Consider the following 19,357-nt stretch of genomic DNA (forward strand, 5'->3'; position numbering starts at 1 on the left):
TAATTTAGGGCTGTAAAAGTGTCATAATATTGTTTATTTAATTACATATGTAAAATTATCCTTTTGTTTACGAAATATTTATTTAATTACCATTAAGTGCATTGAGATCCCATAGTGGAATTTACCAGAACTCTGGAAGAGAACAGTGGCCATATGACCTACGTGTGTTTAAAGTAGAGGGAATTTCTCAAGAGATACTTACACATTTTTAAATAAATAAAAATAGTATACCTGTTTTTATTTACATTTTGTTAAAAAAATGAAATGTCAGCAACTGTGACTTATATATAAGTGGAATAACCTGTACTGTATGGCAATAAAATCCAGCGTTTTGCATGTTTCCACTTCTATTTGACGATTTATCTTTAGTGAGGAATTCGGAATGTTTGAGGACGGAAGGCCTCCTTGCCATCACCCTAATCTTTAGCTCCCTCCACACATTCTCTACCAGATTCAATTCTTAACAGTGGCTGAGCCTCTCAAAAACATTAATAATACTTCCAATTAGGAGAAACATGGTTATAAAATTAAAAGTGAAGATGACTTTAAAACTAAACCTGCCAGGGATATGAATCATTTTAGGCTTAGCTGTAAATGGCTACCTCCAACTAATAACCATAAGGGTACATAAATATTTCTTCTCAGATAAATTGGACCTATCAGACATGTGTTAGATCTCTCCCACGGAACTGACAGAGGGTTCCTCTGTATCAAGCAGATGTCTAACAGTAACAACCTACTTGCATTCAGAAGTTCCCCAACGCCAAGCAGTCTGGCAACATTGGCGTGATAAGAAAAACAAAACACAAATTTTCTTTAGAGAAGCAAAGGCACCCAAGACACTGCAGATTTTGTTTGTTCTGGAGAGGATAGGCTGTCTACTTGAACATTTGTTGCAGTCATAAAGCTTTGAAACAATAATAAGATGTGCTCAGAGGACAGAGTTTAAGTCGACAAGGCGTGCCTGTTGCTTAATGCTGCTGACAGGAGGGCTGTGAAAAAGGTCGGCACAATAATTAAGATGAGGAGGCAAAAATGGCAAAGATTAAAACTAATGTTTAGTTGGTTTTCTGATTTGTGTTGCATGCAGAGAAGTTGCATTGTAACTGAAAAAGGTAAGAAAATACTTGAAATTTGAGGGTAAACAAATAAGGACCATTTTGTATTTGGAATGTTTTAAACACTAAGCTGAAAGCTGTAAAAATCAAGGATGGATATTGTACTTTCAATACAGAAAAACAGTTGAGCCTATTTTGTGTTGTGCTGGAGTTGGAAACCCACTGCATGTTGCCAGCAGTCACATTCTGGCAGGAAAAACAGGCTCGTTTGATCAAAATCAACGGAAATCTATATAATTCATTCACAGCCCTCACAGAAAACCCTGCGGGAAAACGGCAGCTAATTCTGACCGGATCGCGTTCGCTTACCTTTGCGATTTGGACACACCAGTTGAGCAGCAGCTGCGATCCGATGTTGTCCTTGTGCTCATGCACGTAGTCCAGGAGGCAGCCGTGGGGCATGAGCTGGGTGACCAGCTGGATGGTGGGACTCAGACAGACACCAAGCAGGCGGACCAGGTGGGGGTGCTCCATGCTGGCCATGATCAGGGCCTCCTAGGTGAGAGGGGGACAGGGAGACAGAGAGGGACTAAGTGAACAGCAGGGGATCCTTTATTTACTTTGCATTATTAGCAACATATCTTTTCTAAATGATTTAAAGGTAAAAGTTATTAAACTACAAAAAGCATTATTTTTCATCAGACTGACAACAAACATGGTTCAATCTTAGATCTATAGACATTAAATGTCCACAAAACTGCTAACAAGGGTTGAGAAAATAAGTTGTGATTTTTCAAAACATTATGGTATAGAAATGGGTGGTTGGCACATCTGTCACTTTACATACAAACTTTCTTAATTGTAATAATACTAAATACTCAAACTTGTACTTTCTATCCAATAGAAATTACTCCTAGCATAGAGCTTTCGCCTTTACCTGTGACAGAACCACTAATTGACATTTACAGACTCTCCTTTTTCTTCCTCACAGAAAGCACCATGGACCTACAGGGGTTGGACAACGAAACTGAAACACCTGGTTTTAGACCACAATAATTTATTAGTATGGTGTAGGGCCTCCTTTTGCGGCCAATACAGCGACAATTTGTCTTGGAAATGACATATACAAGTCCTGCACAGTGGTCAGAGGGATTTTAAGCCATTCTTCTTGCAGGATATTGGCCAGGTCACTACGTGATACTGGTGGAGGAAAACGTTTCCTGACTCGCTCCTCCAAAACATCCCAAAGCGGCTCAATAATATTTAGATCTGGTGACTGTGCAGGCCATGGGAGATGTTAAACTTCACTTTCATGTTCATCAAACCAATCTTTCACCAGTCTTGCTGTGTGTGTATTGGTGCATTGTCATCCTGATACACGGCACCGCCTTCAGGATTCAATGTTTGAACCATTGGATGCACATGGTCCTCAAGAATGGTTCGGTAGTCCTTGGCAGTGACGCGCCCATCTAGCACAAGTTTTGGGCCAAGGGAATGCCATGATATGGCAGCCCAAACCATCACTGATCCACCCCCATGCTTCACTCTGGGCATGCAACAGTCTGGGTGGTACGCTTCTTTGGGGCTTCTCCACACCGTAACTCTCCCGGATGTGGGGAAAACAGTAAAGGTGGACTCATCAGAGAACAATACATGTTTCACATTTTCCACAGCCCAAGATTTGCGCTCCTTGCACCATTGAAACCGACGTTTGGCATTGGCATGAGTGACCAAAGGTTTGGCTATAGCAGCCCGGCCATGTATATTGACCCTGTAGAGCTCCCGATGGACAGTTCTGGTGGAACCAGGAGAGTTGAGGTGCACATTTAATTCTGCCGTGATTTGGGCAGCTGTAGTTTTATGTTTTTTGGATACAATCCGGATTAGCACCCGAACATCCCTTTCAGACAGCTTCCTCTTGCGTCCACAGTTAATCCTGTTGGATTTGGTTCGTCTTTCTTGGTGGTATGCTGACATTACCCTGGATACCGTGGCTCTTGATACATCACAAAGACTTGCTGTCTTGGTCACAGATGCGCCAGCAAGACTTGCACCAACAATTTGTCCTCTTTTGAACTCTGGTATGTCACCCATAATGTTGTGTGCATTTCAATATTTTGAGCAAAACTGTGCTCTTACCCTGCTAATTGAACCTTCACACTCTGCTCTTACTGGTGCAATGTGCAATCAATGAAGACTGACTACCAGGCTGGTCCAATTTAGCCATGAAACCTCCCACACTAAAATGACAGGTGTTTCAGTTTCATTGTCCAGCCCCTGTAAATGCTTCTGTGTGTAGCTATTAAGGATACATTTAAACCTTTATTGCTGTTTGTAGATAATTTATTTTTTTCTTTCTGATAGAAACTATTAAACCAATTTGTTTTTACTAATGTACAAAATAATGTAAAAAAAAGTGTATTGCCTTTGTTTTTCATTCACATAGAAAGTACCCCCTAACCAATATCTGTATATCAACTCTCCTTTGTCTTTCACATAGAAAGTACCCCTAAGCCTGTGTTTTTCTGTACAGTCCTGTAGACATTGCTGCTACTAACAATATGTGCTCTTTATGTTTTCCTATCTATAGAGAGTACCCCTAACTATTTGCTACTGTGTTTTTTTATATTTGGTGGGTTGGATGGACTTTGACCTCTAACCTTGAAGCGTATAACTGATGCCTATTATAGATGCTGAGATGCTAAAGCTGATGGAAAGTGGAGAGAATATTGTGATGATACATAGAAACAAGAATAGGTTGACATAAATTGGGGTTAATCTAATTGCAAGGTTTCCGTATAACCCTTACAAAATTTACTTTAAAAGTTTTTAAACAGTTGTCTACGATATGTCTTTTCAAATGTTTTATCTATAACTATCAGTGGACTATATTCCAAAAACCTAATATTAGAGTTAGAGCTAGATAACTCCAGCTTTTTGAAATCATGAATACATCTGCACGCACGGCATATGTCTAGAATATTCTTACACCTTCAAAGGTGCACAAGCACACCTGTTATCGTCTATATTTTAGTACAGTAAGACTCGTAAATGTTGCACAGACACATTTAGAACATGCAAACATCCATAATGTATGCTTGTTGCATGTGATCACAAACTCTTTTCGGTCATCTCTCATTCACTCTTGTTTCATTTCTTGTGCACGTGCATTTTCCTAACCAAACCCTCCCCCTCCCTAACTCCCTCCCCGCAGCAGATGGACATAGAGGTTAGAACAGTTGGGACTTGATGGGTAATTGTTATTGTGGAGTTGCAAAGCAGAAGGACGTGTGGCGGTGATGAAGTGTTATGATTGCGAAGACGGGTACTTGTGGCAGAAGCTAAGATTGCAGTCATTGCTGGAAAGAACACAGTTTGGTCGTTCTCATCTCCCTTCTCCTCTCACTGACTCTTATGCTCAGACTCAAGCATAGTGGCACAGTCCCTCAGCAGCTCTCTGCAACACTCAAGGACACACGCTGGCTTTCTTTGCGTATGGCAAGTGGTCAAGGAGGTGTATGTCCAAGCTTGGACCTCAGGGCAGCTGACACATACATAAAGTCCCTTTTGAAATTTATATGTGGAAATTTGATATGAGAAGGAGAGTAGACTAGATTAATTTTAACCAGGAGAAAGGGGGCATGGACCATGGAGACGTTTTTCGAGACATCTGTTCAAGGCCATGACATCTTCACTACATAAATCCAGCTGCTCCCTTAAGCAGACGACTCCTTGCTTTACGCTGTCGACTACTCACTTTATGCTGATGACTGCATGCTTTAAGCTAGACATTAGATCAGGACAGGAAGACAAAAGGGAGGCTAAACGCTTTAATACTTTCCCTGTCAAGAGACCCAGGTCCCAAGAGACCCAGGAGTCATAAACTATGTCTGGCTAAACCTTTTCTCCTCTCTGGGCAAACGTTTGAGGACTCCTGCAAGTGTGTGCAACTTTTTGTGACTGTGTGTTTTGGTTTCTCTCTCATCTCCCTGAGCGCTGACCTCCATTACTGCCAGCTGACCCGACTTTCACATCCCACTCCCTTGCTCATTTCCTCTCAAACACAGACACACATTTAGGGCACATATGCTGAATGATAGACTAGCAGAGCTTTGCAAAACTGGCACATGTTTCAGCAAGTGCATGCAAGCAAAGGAGCACTCAAAATTTATGTTTTTCACATGTCAAATAATCAGCTCTGATTCAGATTTGCCAACACAAGTAAATCATCCAACATTTTTCATATGCAGAGCCAGAGGAGGCTTTGTCCTGTAAAGAATCTGCCTTTTGCAAATGAGTGTGATCGCGTGTGTGTCTGTGCGCATGTTTTTGTGGATTTTCTGAGTGTGCTTTGGAGCCTGCACTCCAGTGGCCAGTTTCTCAGTGGCAAAGCGTGAGCCTGCCTTTAGATTGCTGTTTAACAAGCCAACAGACAGAGCATATTGGCTTTGGATAGACAGATACCCCTCCCACACCATGGGAGAATGGGAGAAAGGAAGGAGGCAAGATGCAGGGATAAGAAAAACTTGGTAAAAAAGGTTAAATAGTAACAGTAGAAGAAAAAAAAATGTTAATTCTGCTGAAAAGGTTATGTAGTTCAGTATTTAGGTTTGAAAAGTAGAACTCATAAATAGATTAATTAGACAGAGTGAGTAATAAAGTATTCCATGTGTAGGTTTAGTATATACACCGTATCTTTAAACACAACTTGATGAACATCAGCAACAAAGCCTGGTGTCTCTTGGTAGACTCAAGGTGTCTCAAGGAATTGCCATTACACACAAGGAAAGTTACAGTTGAATCTGTAGTCTGGATATGTCTGACAACTTTTTAAGCTTTGATTCTAGCCCCAAACACTTGAATGGACTTTCCTTCACAATCCCCACAAGTATCCCTGTTGCTTGTGCATCTTTTTCTGCAATAGTTTTTCCACTGAACTTTTCATTAATATGCTTGGACACAGCATCATTTTATTTGCTGAGAAAGGGGAATTCAGGTTTTAATTAGCTACAAGCCATACACATACATGTTTGCACCCTTTTTTCCTGACACTTTTTCCTTTCGCTCAACCTTCCATTAATATACTTGGACAGAGCATTGTGGGAACTGCCAGCTTCTTTAGTGATGCCTTTCTGTGGCTTACCATGTGTGTAATGAGTCTTCATAAGTTTTGCTTTTTGAGTTGAATTACTGAAATGAAATAATTATTGTAAATTTTTAATCGTGTACTGTTTATAGGAGCTGATTACAGATTTCACTATCACCAGATACTTTTTATTTGTATTCATTTGGGAGAATTTGCAGCTGCATCTCTCTGCTTTGTCAAAATTATGTAAAAGCCTCAAAACAGACAGAAGGTAAATGATAACTTTCACATAACAAATTTACCACAATTTCCTTTCAGAAAGGTGGACTCTCTGTGTGTTTTGTTAAGCCCCTAAATGTCACCAAGGCAGCCTCTTAGTGACACATGCAGGACTACTAATGGATTTATTATCCAGAAAAGGTGATGAGACTGAATCACAGCTGATGCAGCAAACAAAAAAGCTGAAAAGTGCCCCTTTGCTGCTTTTCCATGGGATTCATCATTTGCATGTTTCTTTATCTTGAACAATGTAGAATTAAGTCCTGTATGTCCTAGTCTTAATCTTGTAATTAATCTTTCCTCTTTTCTACTCCTTCTTCCTGTTCTTACTTCTCCTACTATCTTGTTGATTCTGTAAAACCATCTTCCTTTCTTTTCTTCATCCCACCTTTTTTGCCACTCTTTCCTGATTCTCTGTTTAATTATATTTCTTGCCTCTGACCTACTAATATTTATTATAAAGCTAATGTTGTTTTGTGTTGCCTTCTTTGCCATCCTGTCCGCCTTCTCATTCCCTCCAACTCCTACGTGTGCTGGTACCCATAAAAACACTAATATTAACAGTTTGCTAGTCTGTAGCTTATAGGTGTATCTTAACACAATACCCAGGTGGAAAGAGATTAAAGATGCAATTGTTGCAGCAAAGTAACTTAGGAATGGTAAAATGCATTTTCCAAACCAGTTTAGTTCAACTCATTACTGTTGGAAATGTTATTCACAAGTAGAAAACATCTAACACAGTTTTCAAAGTTGTAGTTAAGTTGTAGTCTCAATTTACTAGTAGGTCTACAATCCTACCCTCACCTACAGACATGAACTTTGGGTCATGATTGAAAGAACGAGATCCCTGATAAAAGCAGCTGAAATGAGCTTCCTCCGCAAGGTGGCCAGGGAATTCCTTTAGACATAGGTTGAGGAGATCGGCCATCTGGGAGTAACTTGGAGTACAAAAAATATCAGAAAATCCCAAGAGCTTGATCTCAGACTCTACAGGCCTCAGTTAGCATGTTCAATGTTAAAACATGTCCTTTAGACAGACAAGGCCAAAAAAGAAATATTTGGTAATAATGCACATTCTCACTACTGAGTACAGTGGTAGAAACCTGATGAATGGGGCTTGTTAATCAGCAGAGGACCTGGGCACCATGCAGTTATTAAGATAACAATAAACCCCTTTATTTCCAGTGTCCAAACACTAATGAGGGGTATGATGTGGCTTGTGTTGCAGCCATGGGACACAAGGACCTTGGAGTCATTGAGTCACCAATGAACTCCTCTGTTTAGCAAAATATTCTAGAGTAAAATATGAGGCCATCTGTCCAACAGCTACAGTTTGGTCCAAACTGGGTTATTACCACTACAATGATCCCCAAAAAGACAGCAACACATCTATAACAGAATGGCTAAAAAAGAGAAGAATCAAGGTGTTGCAATGACCCAGGGACCTTAGCAAAGTAAAGCAATCCCCTGACTGTGCTGCAATCCATAAACCTCTTTTTTTCTAAATAACTTAAATATGACCAAATATATTTAAGTAAACCTGCATCATAGGTAAAAAGTGGTAGTCTTTAAATTTAATGTTTGTGATTGAGTTGGGGCGAAAAGAAAAAGTAGACAAAGGTGACACAGATACAGGGGTAAGGAGCTGAACGCTCCACCACTTACTTCATTTTCCAATTCCCTCTATCACTCCGGGATTCCAATAAAGCCATGTCTCATAAGCTGGGTGCTGTTTTTTAATAGAGTCTTGTTCAATACATGCGCCGCTGTACGGTGCGCTGAAATTCTCTTTATTACAAGCACTGACTCAGACGGCACTCTCATAAGAAGTTAGTGGCAAATGCACAACCCTCTGAAAAGAGACAACCTTGGCAATCTCTTTGACAGCACCAACACTTTACGGCTCGGACACTGAGACATGAATACAGATCGATACAAGTCGTCTCTCGTCATAAATACTCACATCCATGAATTCCACGTTGGCTTTTGGACCAGTGGTCTCGTTGAGGATTTTTATGGCAACAGGGATCTTAACCGTCTCACCTTCAGGGATCCAGATGCCCTGAAATATACAAGCAGTGGCCATAAATGTGCAGCTAGAAGTCCTTATAAAAATGCCCAAACACACACAGCCATGACCATGACATACAGCAGAAGCGGTTGTGTTTAATGATATCGTCTGGTTTACAAGAGCTAATTTGTAAATCTTAAAAATAAAAAGGGGAATTTAAGCTTAAAAAAAGAGTTGGAAATCCAAAAATACACTTATTTGATATATGGCCTAATAGGAAAAATTTTATAGAGAAATAATTCATGAATAATTTAAACCAAGAAAAGATAAAACATTTCAAATTTAGAGATTATTAAATAAAATCAAAACCAAAAATTGCATAAATTAATACATAAATATTAAATAATTTATGTAATAATGCATATTCACCTATGTAATCTTTTTCAGATTTTATTTTCTTTCATTCTTTCTTTTCTTTTTTTTCGACTTTTTTTTCTGTTGTTAATTGTTTTTTTCTTTTTTTCCCTTTCATTTTTTTCTTTTAATCTTTATTATTTTTAGGTATGACACTTCCACCCCCATGCGTCACGGTTGGCGTGAGGTTATGTTCCTGCAATGCATGCTCAATATGTCGCATGTTCTCTATTTTGTTCTCCAAAGAACATTTTTCTTTCCATCAAACTTTAGTCAGTGCTTTATGTTTTTGTCAAAGAGCAAAGGTTTCCTTACCACACACCTCCTGAGCAAGTGAGACTCTTTAAGTCTCTTTGTGATTGAACAGGCATGAACATATGTATTAAGAGAACGCAAGAGCCTTCTGTAGGTCTTCAGATATCATTAGAGAGGTTTAGGAGTTTTAGAGACTTTATTTAGCATCTTGCAATCTGCTTTCAGGCTGAGCTTGTATGGACATGCTGGCAGCTGTTTTAGATGTTCTTAACTTGTAAGCTATTTTCCATACGGTGGAATGACTGATTTCAAATTCCTTTGAAACCTCTCCAAAATCTCCTATCAGATCTAGAAGCTTCTACAATCTTCTTTCTGAAGGTGTTCACTCTCACTACAAAAGGTACAGACCAAACTAAACGGCTGAGGTTCAAACATGCGAACCTCCTTCAAAATGCTAATCATGTTCTGATCATGTGCACCATGTGATACGCATGTTTGTGATTTTTGCCATTTTAAGTGAGAATTCACATGGGTCATTTGTAAATTCTTAAAAAAGTATTGCTATTGATTGTTTATTTAGATTACTCACATTTTTTTCAGCATTGTTTAAATTCATGTTAAAACCCAAAATGCCCAAACATGTTAGAAACTCTCACAGGATGTGGTAGGATGTCCTACTGTTTTTCCCAGACTGTACATCCCATCATATTGTATCGTACAGTTGGTACTGTATCAACACTTTGAAAATCAACTAAGGTGGCGAATGGAGCAATAAACGCAGACGAATGGTCACTGACCTTATAAACAGTTCCAAAAGCTCCAGAACCGAGAATCTTGACCCTCTTCAGCTCTGTCTCTTTCAGGATGCGTAGCTGAGCCTGGTTGGGAGCTGTTCCACTGGGAGTCAGGGGCTCCACCAGCTGGTAGAACACACAAGTTATTCCGTTTACCAATTTTATCTTCAGCATTCAAAATGAAGACCTAAAGATGGGTGTGCGCTGTACACTAGTGTGTAACATCTTCAGTGCAGAAAAAGCTTTTAAAGACCAGAGCTCATCTTTTTTTTCATGTAAAAATCAAACTTTTTCAACAGCATGAGCGGATGAAGGTCGATTCTCCTCTGCTCCATTAAAATCTTGGTAAGAGCAGCAGGATGTGACCAAAATATTTGTTTAGATGACATAAATAATCAGCCACACAGTCATCAAGGATGTTATTATTATTATTATTTTGAAGTTGAAAAAAAAATCATTATTACTGCTACTATTAATAAATAATATAACCATAATAATATAAAAATAAAATAATAATAATAACAAAAGTGAAAGATTAATTATTATGACGTTTTCATAATAATTACCATGTTTATTAATGCTATTATTAAGCTTTTGCATGCTGCTAACTTCTGTTTCACAAAATGTGAATTTTTAACAACAGCATTCAAAATAAAAACAAAGTAACAAATATCTTGACTTTTAAACAACAACGGACTTGCTAACACATAGTTTTTCTCATTATACTGAGAATTTCACTTATTTCCTGTCCTTCATACAGTTAACAAAAAAAAAAGAATGCGAGGACTGAACACCTGTTCTGATGTTTTAACTGGAACTGTGGTCTGATGATAATCAGATTGATCTATTCAGCAATAAAAACTACAAGATGAATATGAAGAAACGCACCTCATGCCCACTGTTAGGTACAGAGGAGAATGTGTGGTACTGTGGGCCTGTTCCTATACAAATGTCTTGGGGACCTATTAAGAGTGCATGACCTAATGGATTTTTCAAAATAAAATGCTTTAAAAAACAATCTAGCGGTCTGTGCCAGTAAACTGAAGATGAGGCGTGCAGCATAATGATCGGAACAAAAGGGAAACTGTAGAGGCACTAATGGACTTCTGATGAGATAATTCAGGGGTGAGAAAGTGTGAAGTTTTTCTAAAACTGGCAGTTACTGCTGCAGACTGCATTGTGCCCACCGCTAAGCAAATCACAGCCTGGTGTCAGCTGCTATCACGATCCACAAAGAGAAGCAGCTCACCAGCTGTGCACATACAAAACAATTCCAATTCAGGGTTTTGACAGGCCTCCTCCGCGCCGCGTTGCCGCCAGCAACAGCTGACTCTGAACTGCCTCCCAGCAGCTGGCGCGGTCACCCGCCTCGCCACTAGCAGCTCGACAGAAAGCCCCGGCTGAAGCCGGAGCTGGCACCTGCGATGGAGCTGTGAACAGATCCGAGCTGCACAAACACACCCCTTCCTCCCGAACACATGCAGATATGAGAAATATTGAGCACGCACAAACACACCCACCAGACCACGACACACCTGTTCACACACTCGCTGAAAAAGTCAATGCCTCTGATCGATACGCGTCTTAATGAGCGATCAGCCTATTGAATCTCTTGTTGGCTGCGCTCTATCAGCAGTATTATCACCCAGCTAGACCGCAGCCATCAAACATTATAATGAGGCCATATATCAGTCGGTCAGCCATACGAGCACTCACTCAATGTGATATAAACCCATCAGCACAATAGGACTGGCAGTAGAGGTGCCAGGCGGGCCCCTGCAGAATGGATGACATTGCCTGCAGCGTGGCAATGACACGTCGTTTAATGGCCATTGTTATGGCTGGGCCTGAAGGCGTTGGCACAGGCCTGCCGAGATGTCGCTGCTGGAAAGGGAGTTAGCAGACGAAGAGGAGGAGGGAAACTGCAAACAAATCCGATCAGTGGAGGAAGAAGAGACGAAGCATTCAGACGGGTCACTGCGGCTTTGGGACGAGGGGGTAGAGATCCATCTCGCAGCTTTTACTGCACAGACGTGTAAGGTTTACATTGAAGACTGTAAAAATGAAAGGTGTTATTGTTTTTAGGAGGATGTTTGTAACTCCGGAAAAATGGAAAAAAAAAAAAAACTCTTTGAAGGTTTACTAAGCAAGCCTACCTTCAGTGTTTCATCCCAACCAGACACTAAGAAAATCTGAACCTTCACAATCAACACTCATTTCTTGCTTTTTTTTCTGTCACCACAGTTGACTTTTTCTTGTTTTCACTTACATATAACATTTGTGCTCATCTCTGCGGACTGTGATGCAAAAACAAACCTTCGGTTATTGCTTTAAAGACATCCGTGTGTAATGCAGAAGGAACGCTTTAAAAACAGAACCTGGTTGTACAGAAACAGTTACATGCTTGAGTCTAAAAAGAGTGCCATAAAATCGTAACCTGTGGAGAGCTGAATCTAACTCAACATCCATTAGGGTATGAGGAGAGGACAATTAGAGAGGTTAACAAAACATGAATACTGTGATACATATTAATAAATAGTAACATTTTATATTATGCTTTATATTTTCATTCCAAGCAGCAGGCTTCTATATAATTTTCTTCCAGAGTTTATGGCTGCTTGTCAGTTCAGTACAGTACAATACAATTACATTTAATTCCAGTTTAATTTCAACTTTCAGTCAATTTGGGTTTAAATTTACCTTAATTTTCCATCAATTGATCTCAATTTAAATTTGTTTAATTTAATTTAGTTTCTATTTTGATATGAATTTCAATAATAATTCAAACAAATCTCAATTCTGTTTTAATGCTCACTTAAATTCAGTTCAATTCAATTTAACTTTAACTGTAATTTTAGCATCAGTTTTTTAAAATTGACTAATTTGCTAAATTTTTGATTTTCTTCAACCAAAATCAGTTGAGTTCATGTTGCACTTAAATGTCAATTACAGATTTCAGTGTGTAGGTAAGTACACGTCAATTTTAATTTCAGTTAAAGACCAGTTTTATTTAACTCAAGTCCGCTCAACTCTATTCAGTTTGTTTGCAGTTTAATTCTCTTCAGTTCAGTTCAGCAAATTTGTTTAGTTTAATTTCATTTCAGTTTCAGCACCAGTTTCCATTTCATTCAGTTACACTCATGTTTATCCACTTATTTGACCAGGTTCTGCAGCGTGTGCTTGAAAAAGGAGGAATGGTGGGAGGAATAAATTTCGAACAGTACAAAGTAACATAAAAATGGGGTGTAAAAGAAGCCAAGGTCCAAGGAAAAATGTTGAGAGATGTTCAGAATTATATTATATTACATTATAGGAACCTCTCACTGCTTTTAGATAAAAAAAAAAAATTAAGTTATTTGAATTTTTAAAATGTCAACGGTTGAACCAAAGTTCATTTTCATCTAAATGCAAACACAAGCAATAAACAGTGCATTTCAATGCAGATTAGTTGTTATCTATGCATGCATATTGTATCGGTGTAACTGTGTTTGTGTAGGCTGGTTAATATAAAGCATTTATTAGGCTTATATGAACATAACTTGCAATGTTTAATATCCTAAAACTAATTCTAATAATGTAACTGTTGCATATTCATGTACACATTCATTTATGCAGCTGCATGTTAGTTTAGCATTTATTTGTATGCAGAGATTAAACAGCAACAGGCTGCATAAGGTTTTACAGCTTGATTTTGCACAAGGTTTAGGTTTTCTAATAATGAAATGAAATGTCACAAATGAGATGCATTTCACATGTTTTAGGTTGCAATTAGGGTGACATCAGGTTGCTTCCATCATCACATGACACTGTTTTGGCAAGTGGTTTTATCTGCATCTGTGTGCTTGTGAATATTTTGCATGAATGCAATAAAAACAAAAGCAACCTAAGGTGGAAAGTGATGGAGGGGCTCTGACAGGAAGAGATGAGACGGGGGGGGGGCTGGGGGTATATCGGCGGGAGCCGTAATAAGAGCAGATGGTGACAGGCTGTAGCTGTTATTGTTTCATCAGGACAAGGTTGGACTGGACTGAGAGGAGAGGTCTATTAAATGCAATACAGACTCAAGGCCAGTAAAACTCTCTTGAGCATGCTCTCACTCACACACACACGCTCTCGCCACACCACTTTATTTACCAGCTAATAATGCACAGTGCCTTTGCCAAATGAGCTTCACTGGTGGCGCCGTGGACAGGATGGGAACACTTCATTGGACAAATAAGCGTTGCATTCGAGCCTCCAGCTAGAATACATTCCCCAAATTACAGAGCACAGAAGAAGTAAACAGTGTCTTCAAACACAGGCTTGCTCTGTGAAAACCCTCGGGTGTATGCTTTAATGTTCACATTACCCGGTCAAAATGCTGGGTTTGTCATGCTTTGTAATTGAAACACACTGAAGTGAAACAGCTTTGTCATAGAGAAACCTTTTAGCCAGGATATAAGAGTGGAGACAAAGTTTATTTATTATTATTTTTAAATAAAACTATTATTTTGTGAAATTGTTCAAATCTTGCTTCTTAATGTATCTTTATTGGCTAAGGAGAATATTTAACTAAGATAATGTTCTATAAATCTGAACTCAATGTATTTATTTATCAAAAAACGATTGAATAATGGGTCACTGTATTTACTCATAGGAGAAGATGCTAGCAAAACTGATGTTAGCTACAGCAGTGCTTCAAAGCATAAAAAAAATAAAATAACACTGAAATGGAATTTCCACTTGTGTTAATGTGTAAGCTAGCATTAACACTGTAGCACAATTCAATAAGCTGAACATTTGTGGGATTGTTTCTGAACCATTGATCCAGTTTCATATATATATATATATATCTATATATAGATATATATATATATATATACATATACAACATAAATACAAAACATGAATAAAAATGAACTCATAAGAAAGCACAATAAAAAAAACAATAAGTATGTGATAGATGACAGCAATATCCTTCATCTTAATCAGAATCAGAATCAGAAAAGCTTTATTGCCAAGTACGTTTTTGGACATACAAGGAATTTGTTTTGGCGTAGTCGGTGCAATACAATACAAATTAAACAGTATAAACATATCTACAATATAATATAAATATATGTGCACAGTTTTAAGTGAGTGAGAGTAAATATAGAGCAGTATAAGATGCAAGAGCTACAAATTCAAAGAATATTGGTAAATATGAAGCTGTTTTAAATATCTGCATTACAGTTGGATGGAAACAATATGAATTTTCATCTAAAATGTCTAAACATCTCAGCTGCTCAGGCTGTATGCTGACAACCTAACGCTTTCTGCATATTAGCCCAGGCAAAGTTGAGTTTCGTTTTTACAAAAGCAAAATGACTGTTATTCTGCCTGAGTCATAATATCCAATCAGACCTACTACACTCTTAAACAGTAACAGTACCTCTGTGTACTTTGAAGTTACCTCACTGAGTCACCCTCTTAACACAGATTTGACCTAACGCTGACAGAATGTTCCTAAAGCAGATGAGGACAAACTTTAATGTTGATTCTATTTTTTTAAGTCACCCAAGTTAATGACAATGACAGCAAAACAACAAGAACACGTGAAAAGGCGGTGGTGGAAATCAACTGTCTGGAAGTCTTCTAGGAACTTTATCTGCTGTGGTGAAGGTGTTAAGTAAGCATCTTAATAACAGGTGGAATGCTCTCTTGGAGTAAAAGAACGTCCTCCTTTGGGTGGCTGGGATTAGCTTTAGTTATCAGGGTTGGAACTCCCCCCATCCAGAGGGAAGTCTGGGTAGAGCTGCTGCTCCTCTGCACTGAAAGAATGCATTGAGGTGGTCTGAGGATCAGATTAGGATATCTTCAAAACACCTCCCTTTGGAGGTTTTCTGGACACACTTAACTGAGAGGGGACCCTAGAACCGATCTAGAACTCACTAGAAGTACCGTTTATCTAGGAATGTTTTGGGAACTATTAGAATGAGCTGGAGAGCATTCCTAAGTGAGGAGTTAACTAGGTCACATTGCTGGACCTGTACTCTCCATGAGCCAGTTTATCATAAGGAGAAGACAGTGGATGGATGGTAAAACGTGATTACTGATGACATCCATTAAACATCAGTTATATTATTACTGCCTAGGTCTGAAAATTCAGGGCATTGCCCTGCAAAGGTCTGGTCACCAGGATCCTGTCTGTTATCCCTAAACATCTGGGATCGATGTAAGCAGTGCTAGAGCTGTTTACATCCCTAGTCTCTGCACAAAGCATCTAAAGAGGAGGAAGAGGACCTTGAGGAAATAAGGAGAGGGCGATTCTGAGAGCATTAGTCCCGCTTCATTGTACAGGGGTCAAAGTTTCAAGCTTGCAACGGCGAGGCAAGTCTGCTGTTTGTAGTGTTCTTTCCAGGAAGAAAAGCAATTTATTATCAGGGGACCTTCCTTGGAAAGACACAACTGGATGAGACAGACTTTTTCATATGGGATTTGTTTTTTTTTCTATATTCCTAGGTGAGAAACAGAAAAAAAGACAAAAGAAAGAAAATCAGAAGAAAAAAAAACAAACAATAAAGAAAGAAAGGATTTAGCAACAGCAACAGCCTTCACACGTGTCCCTGATATGGAAATAAAAGCTGAGCGCTCAGATCGCGTTCTGACAGCACACAACTGGAGGCATCTTTTCCCAGTCTGACACAAGAGGTGAGCTCTCTCTTTCAAACAGCTGCGGCAGATAAGGGGTAGGGGGGCTTTAGGAGGAAGTCCCTGAGCTTTCGCCATCCCAGAATCCCTCATCCAGACAAGCTTGATCTCCATTCACAGGCACAGTCAGCTCTATCATACGTTTGAATAGAGAGCCCACGTTCGCCGGCCGTGCAAAGCGCATAGTTTCGTCAGGCTGAAAGAAAAGCCCCGGGAAAGTGTGACAGAGGCTGCTTCTTTTTTCACTACCCAGAGTCAGCGAGAGTACTTTCAGAAAGACATTTCTTTAGTTCCTGCACATTTTGCCACATTAGAACTTCAAACCTTCGGTGCATGTTATTGAGAATTTAATGCATTAGCCAAACACTAAGCAGTACTTAGTTGTGGGCTGGAAGGAAAAATTATACAAGGTTTAAAAACTTTAAAAGTCTGGCCTAATTTTGTATTTAGGCCCCTTTAGATAACACTTTTGACTTTCTAGAACCAGGCTTGGCTGCATTTACAGTTGCTTGTTGCTTGGGACACATTGTTGTCTTCTCTTTTGTCCTTTTTTGCTCACACTTAAAATCTTTCAGATCATCCAATTTATTTAATGTAATTTAAAACCAAATCAACTTGGGACTCTGTGTAATTGCCTCCTAAACATAACTGATTGTACCACCCTTGGGGGCAGCTGTAACCATGTAATCAGTCTTTTAAATCAGAATGGACTTTGATTGGTCCATTCCAGCCCATAAATATTATTTAATCTAGATTAGCTCTGGTCACATGTTTAGGGTCTTTGTGGCGCTAAAAGGCGAACTGCTTACAGTTTTTCTTTCCAGGATTCCCCTCTTTTTCACTCCATCCATCTTCCCATCAATTCTGATTAGCACTCCCACAGCATGATGCTGCCACTACCATGGTTCTCCGTATAGAGGGTGTGTTTAGGGTGATGTTGAAAGTTAGGTTTCTAGGTTAGTATTTTGCATGTCGGCTAAAAAGTGAATTTCTACACAATGATTTTTTGGGGTATCACAGAAAAGGGGGCTGACAAATAATGCATGGAACACTTTTTAGATTTTTATTTGTAGAAACCTTTGGAAAACATGGAACAGTTTTTTTCCACTACATAAAAATCCAGTTGAACACATTGAGGTTTGTAGTTGTAATGGGACACAATGTGAAAAGGATGAAGTGGAACAAATTCTTTGCAAGAAACTGCACAGGCAGGATGAGGTTTTATCAAATATATATCAAGAGTCAAACATTTGTACAACCCGCACAAATGATTAAAAACACGTACTTTCTGGACTTTTCCTCTTTCAGCTGAAATGACTGCAACAGATAATCGTTTTATGTTGCCGCAGGCTGATTTTCTAACAGGTAATTTTCAGGCACAGCTCTCATTCCTCCCTGTTCTATTAATGCTCTTAACGGCGGGACCTATAAAGAGAGTCCGATCCCGTTAAGGATTTATGTAGTAATGTGTTTGCAAACACGCTGTTGAGCAGATTAAACCTTCAGTATGACCCTGAGGCCAACTTACCTGGAGCATTTAAGATTTGATTAGGCCTAATTGCTTTTACACCCCAATTAAATGTCCTTAAAAATGACGAGGCTTTGTGCTGTTCTGACTGCGGAGAGGTAAAATGTGCCGAGGTGGAAATCAGTTTCAGGACAGGATAAATTATGAAAGATGCAAAAGGAGCAAAAGGAATCCTCCCTCGGCCAGAACCTTCCCAGCTCCTCCTTCTCCGTGACAGTGCATTAGCAAATCTGCTTCCCCTTTAGGTCAAGCTGTTGTCGGAACACAGCAGAGCTAATTAAGATGGATGTGTACGGCCGGGACGAGGCAGAAACTGCCCTGCGGTCTCCTCCCCGCCTCTTCGTCCTGACAGCTGTCTATAACACTGTGGCTTCTACCTGTAAATTACACTAATGCAGACTGGCAGGTAGCCTGCCCCGAGTGGGCCGCACTGATGACACTGATGACATAACTGCTGTGGCTCCACACAAGACAAGAGAAAAGAAAGCCTTGTAAGCCATGCATGCAAATTCCATGCTCTCTGGCACGTCTATCTTTGACTCTATCCCGTGAATATAAAGTCCACTCGGCCGCCTATTGCTTCCAAGAACGATCCCCCTTCAAGGCCAGATCGATGGGCAATGGCAGACATGCATAATTTTAAAAACCTCCTACGCACACCACAGTTTCGATAAGGACCTGCTCAAGGTTTGATGTCTGAAGGTCTGCTTATTTTAACTTTAAAAAATGGTCTCCCCAATTAAACTTAGTGAAACATCCAGCCTAACAACAAACAGAATTTACAGTCTTGGCCAACCATCAATTGATGATGACTCTTTTTTGGCTTATTAATTCTTACAGATAGGTTTTTCAAAGGTTTTTGCATACTTTGTGATAAAGTATGGCCTGTGTATGTTTTACATAGAGCGAGAGGTGCTGCAGTGAATCTTTGATGTCTGTCTGGATCCAACTCTTACCTCCGTTTCTAAGAAGCGCCTCAAAGCCCTCTTCTTCTTGATGCTTTTACGTCGCACATAAACGGCAACGCCAAGCGCCAGAATGACGATGATGAATAGCCCACCAATGATACCAGCTGCTATTAGTGGTGTCCTGTAGGAACACGAATTGAGAAAAAAAAACTGTAAAAGTGATGAAGCATTAAGACATTCAAATGAAGCTCAACTATGGTCAACGTATACTGCTGATGAAGACATGGAACCTCTAATCTCACATCTAGAGGTCTATTTCTGCCAGAGCTGTTATTGAGAAACAATGTGTTAAGAG

The 19,357-nt window shown here is 39.4% G+C and overlaps 1 protein-coding gene across 1 annotated transcript in view; it reads right to left on the bottom strand.

Annotated features, from left to right (window-relative positions):
* Positions 1 to 19,357, bottom strand: part of LOC124861969 (receptor tyrosine-protein kinase erbB-4-like) — a 393,671-nt gene that overhangs the window by 44,494 nt on the left and 329,820 nt on the right. The window contains exons 17-20 of the mRNA XM_047355966.1: positions 19,051 to 19,183; positions 9,901 to 10,023; positions 8,387 to 8,485; positions 1,428 to 1,613 (exon numbers count right to left, since the gene is read on the bottom strand). Of these exons, the coding sequence (XP_047211922.1) occupies positions 1,428 to 1,613; positions 8,387 to 8,485; positions 9,901 to 10,023; positions 19,051 to 19,183 (541 nt within the window). The remainder of the gene's footprint in view (positions 1 to 1,427; positions 1,614 to 8,386; positions 8,486 to 9,900; positions 10,024 to 19,050; positions 19,184 to 19,357) is intronic.

Source organism: Girardinichthys multiradiatus, chromosome 24 (assembly GCF_021462225.1).
Source record: "Girardinichthys multiradiatus isolate DD_20200921_A chromosome 24, DD_fGirMul_XY1, whole genome shotgun sequence".
NCBI lineage: Eukaryota > Metazoa > Chordata > Actinopteri > Cyprinodontiformes > Goodeidae > Girardinichthys > Girardinichthys multiradiatus.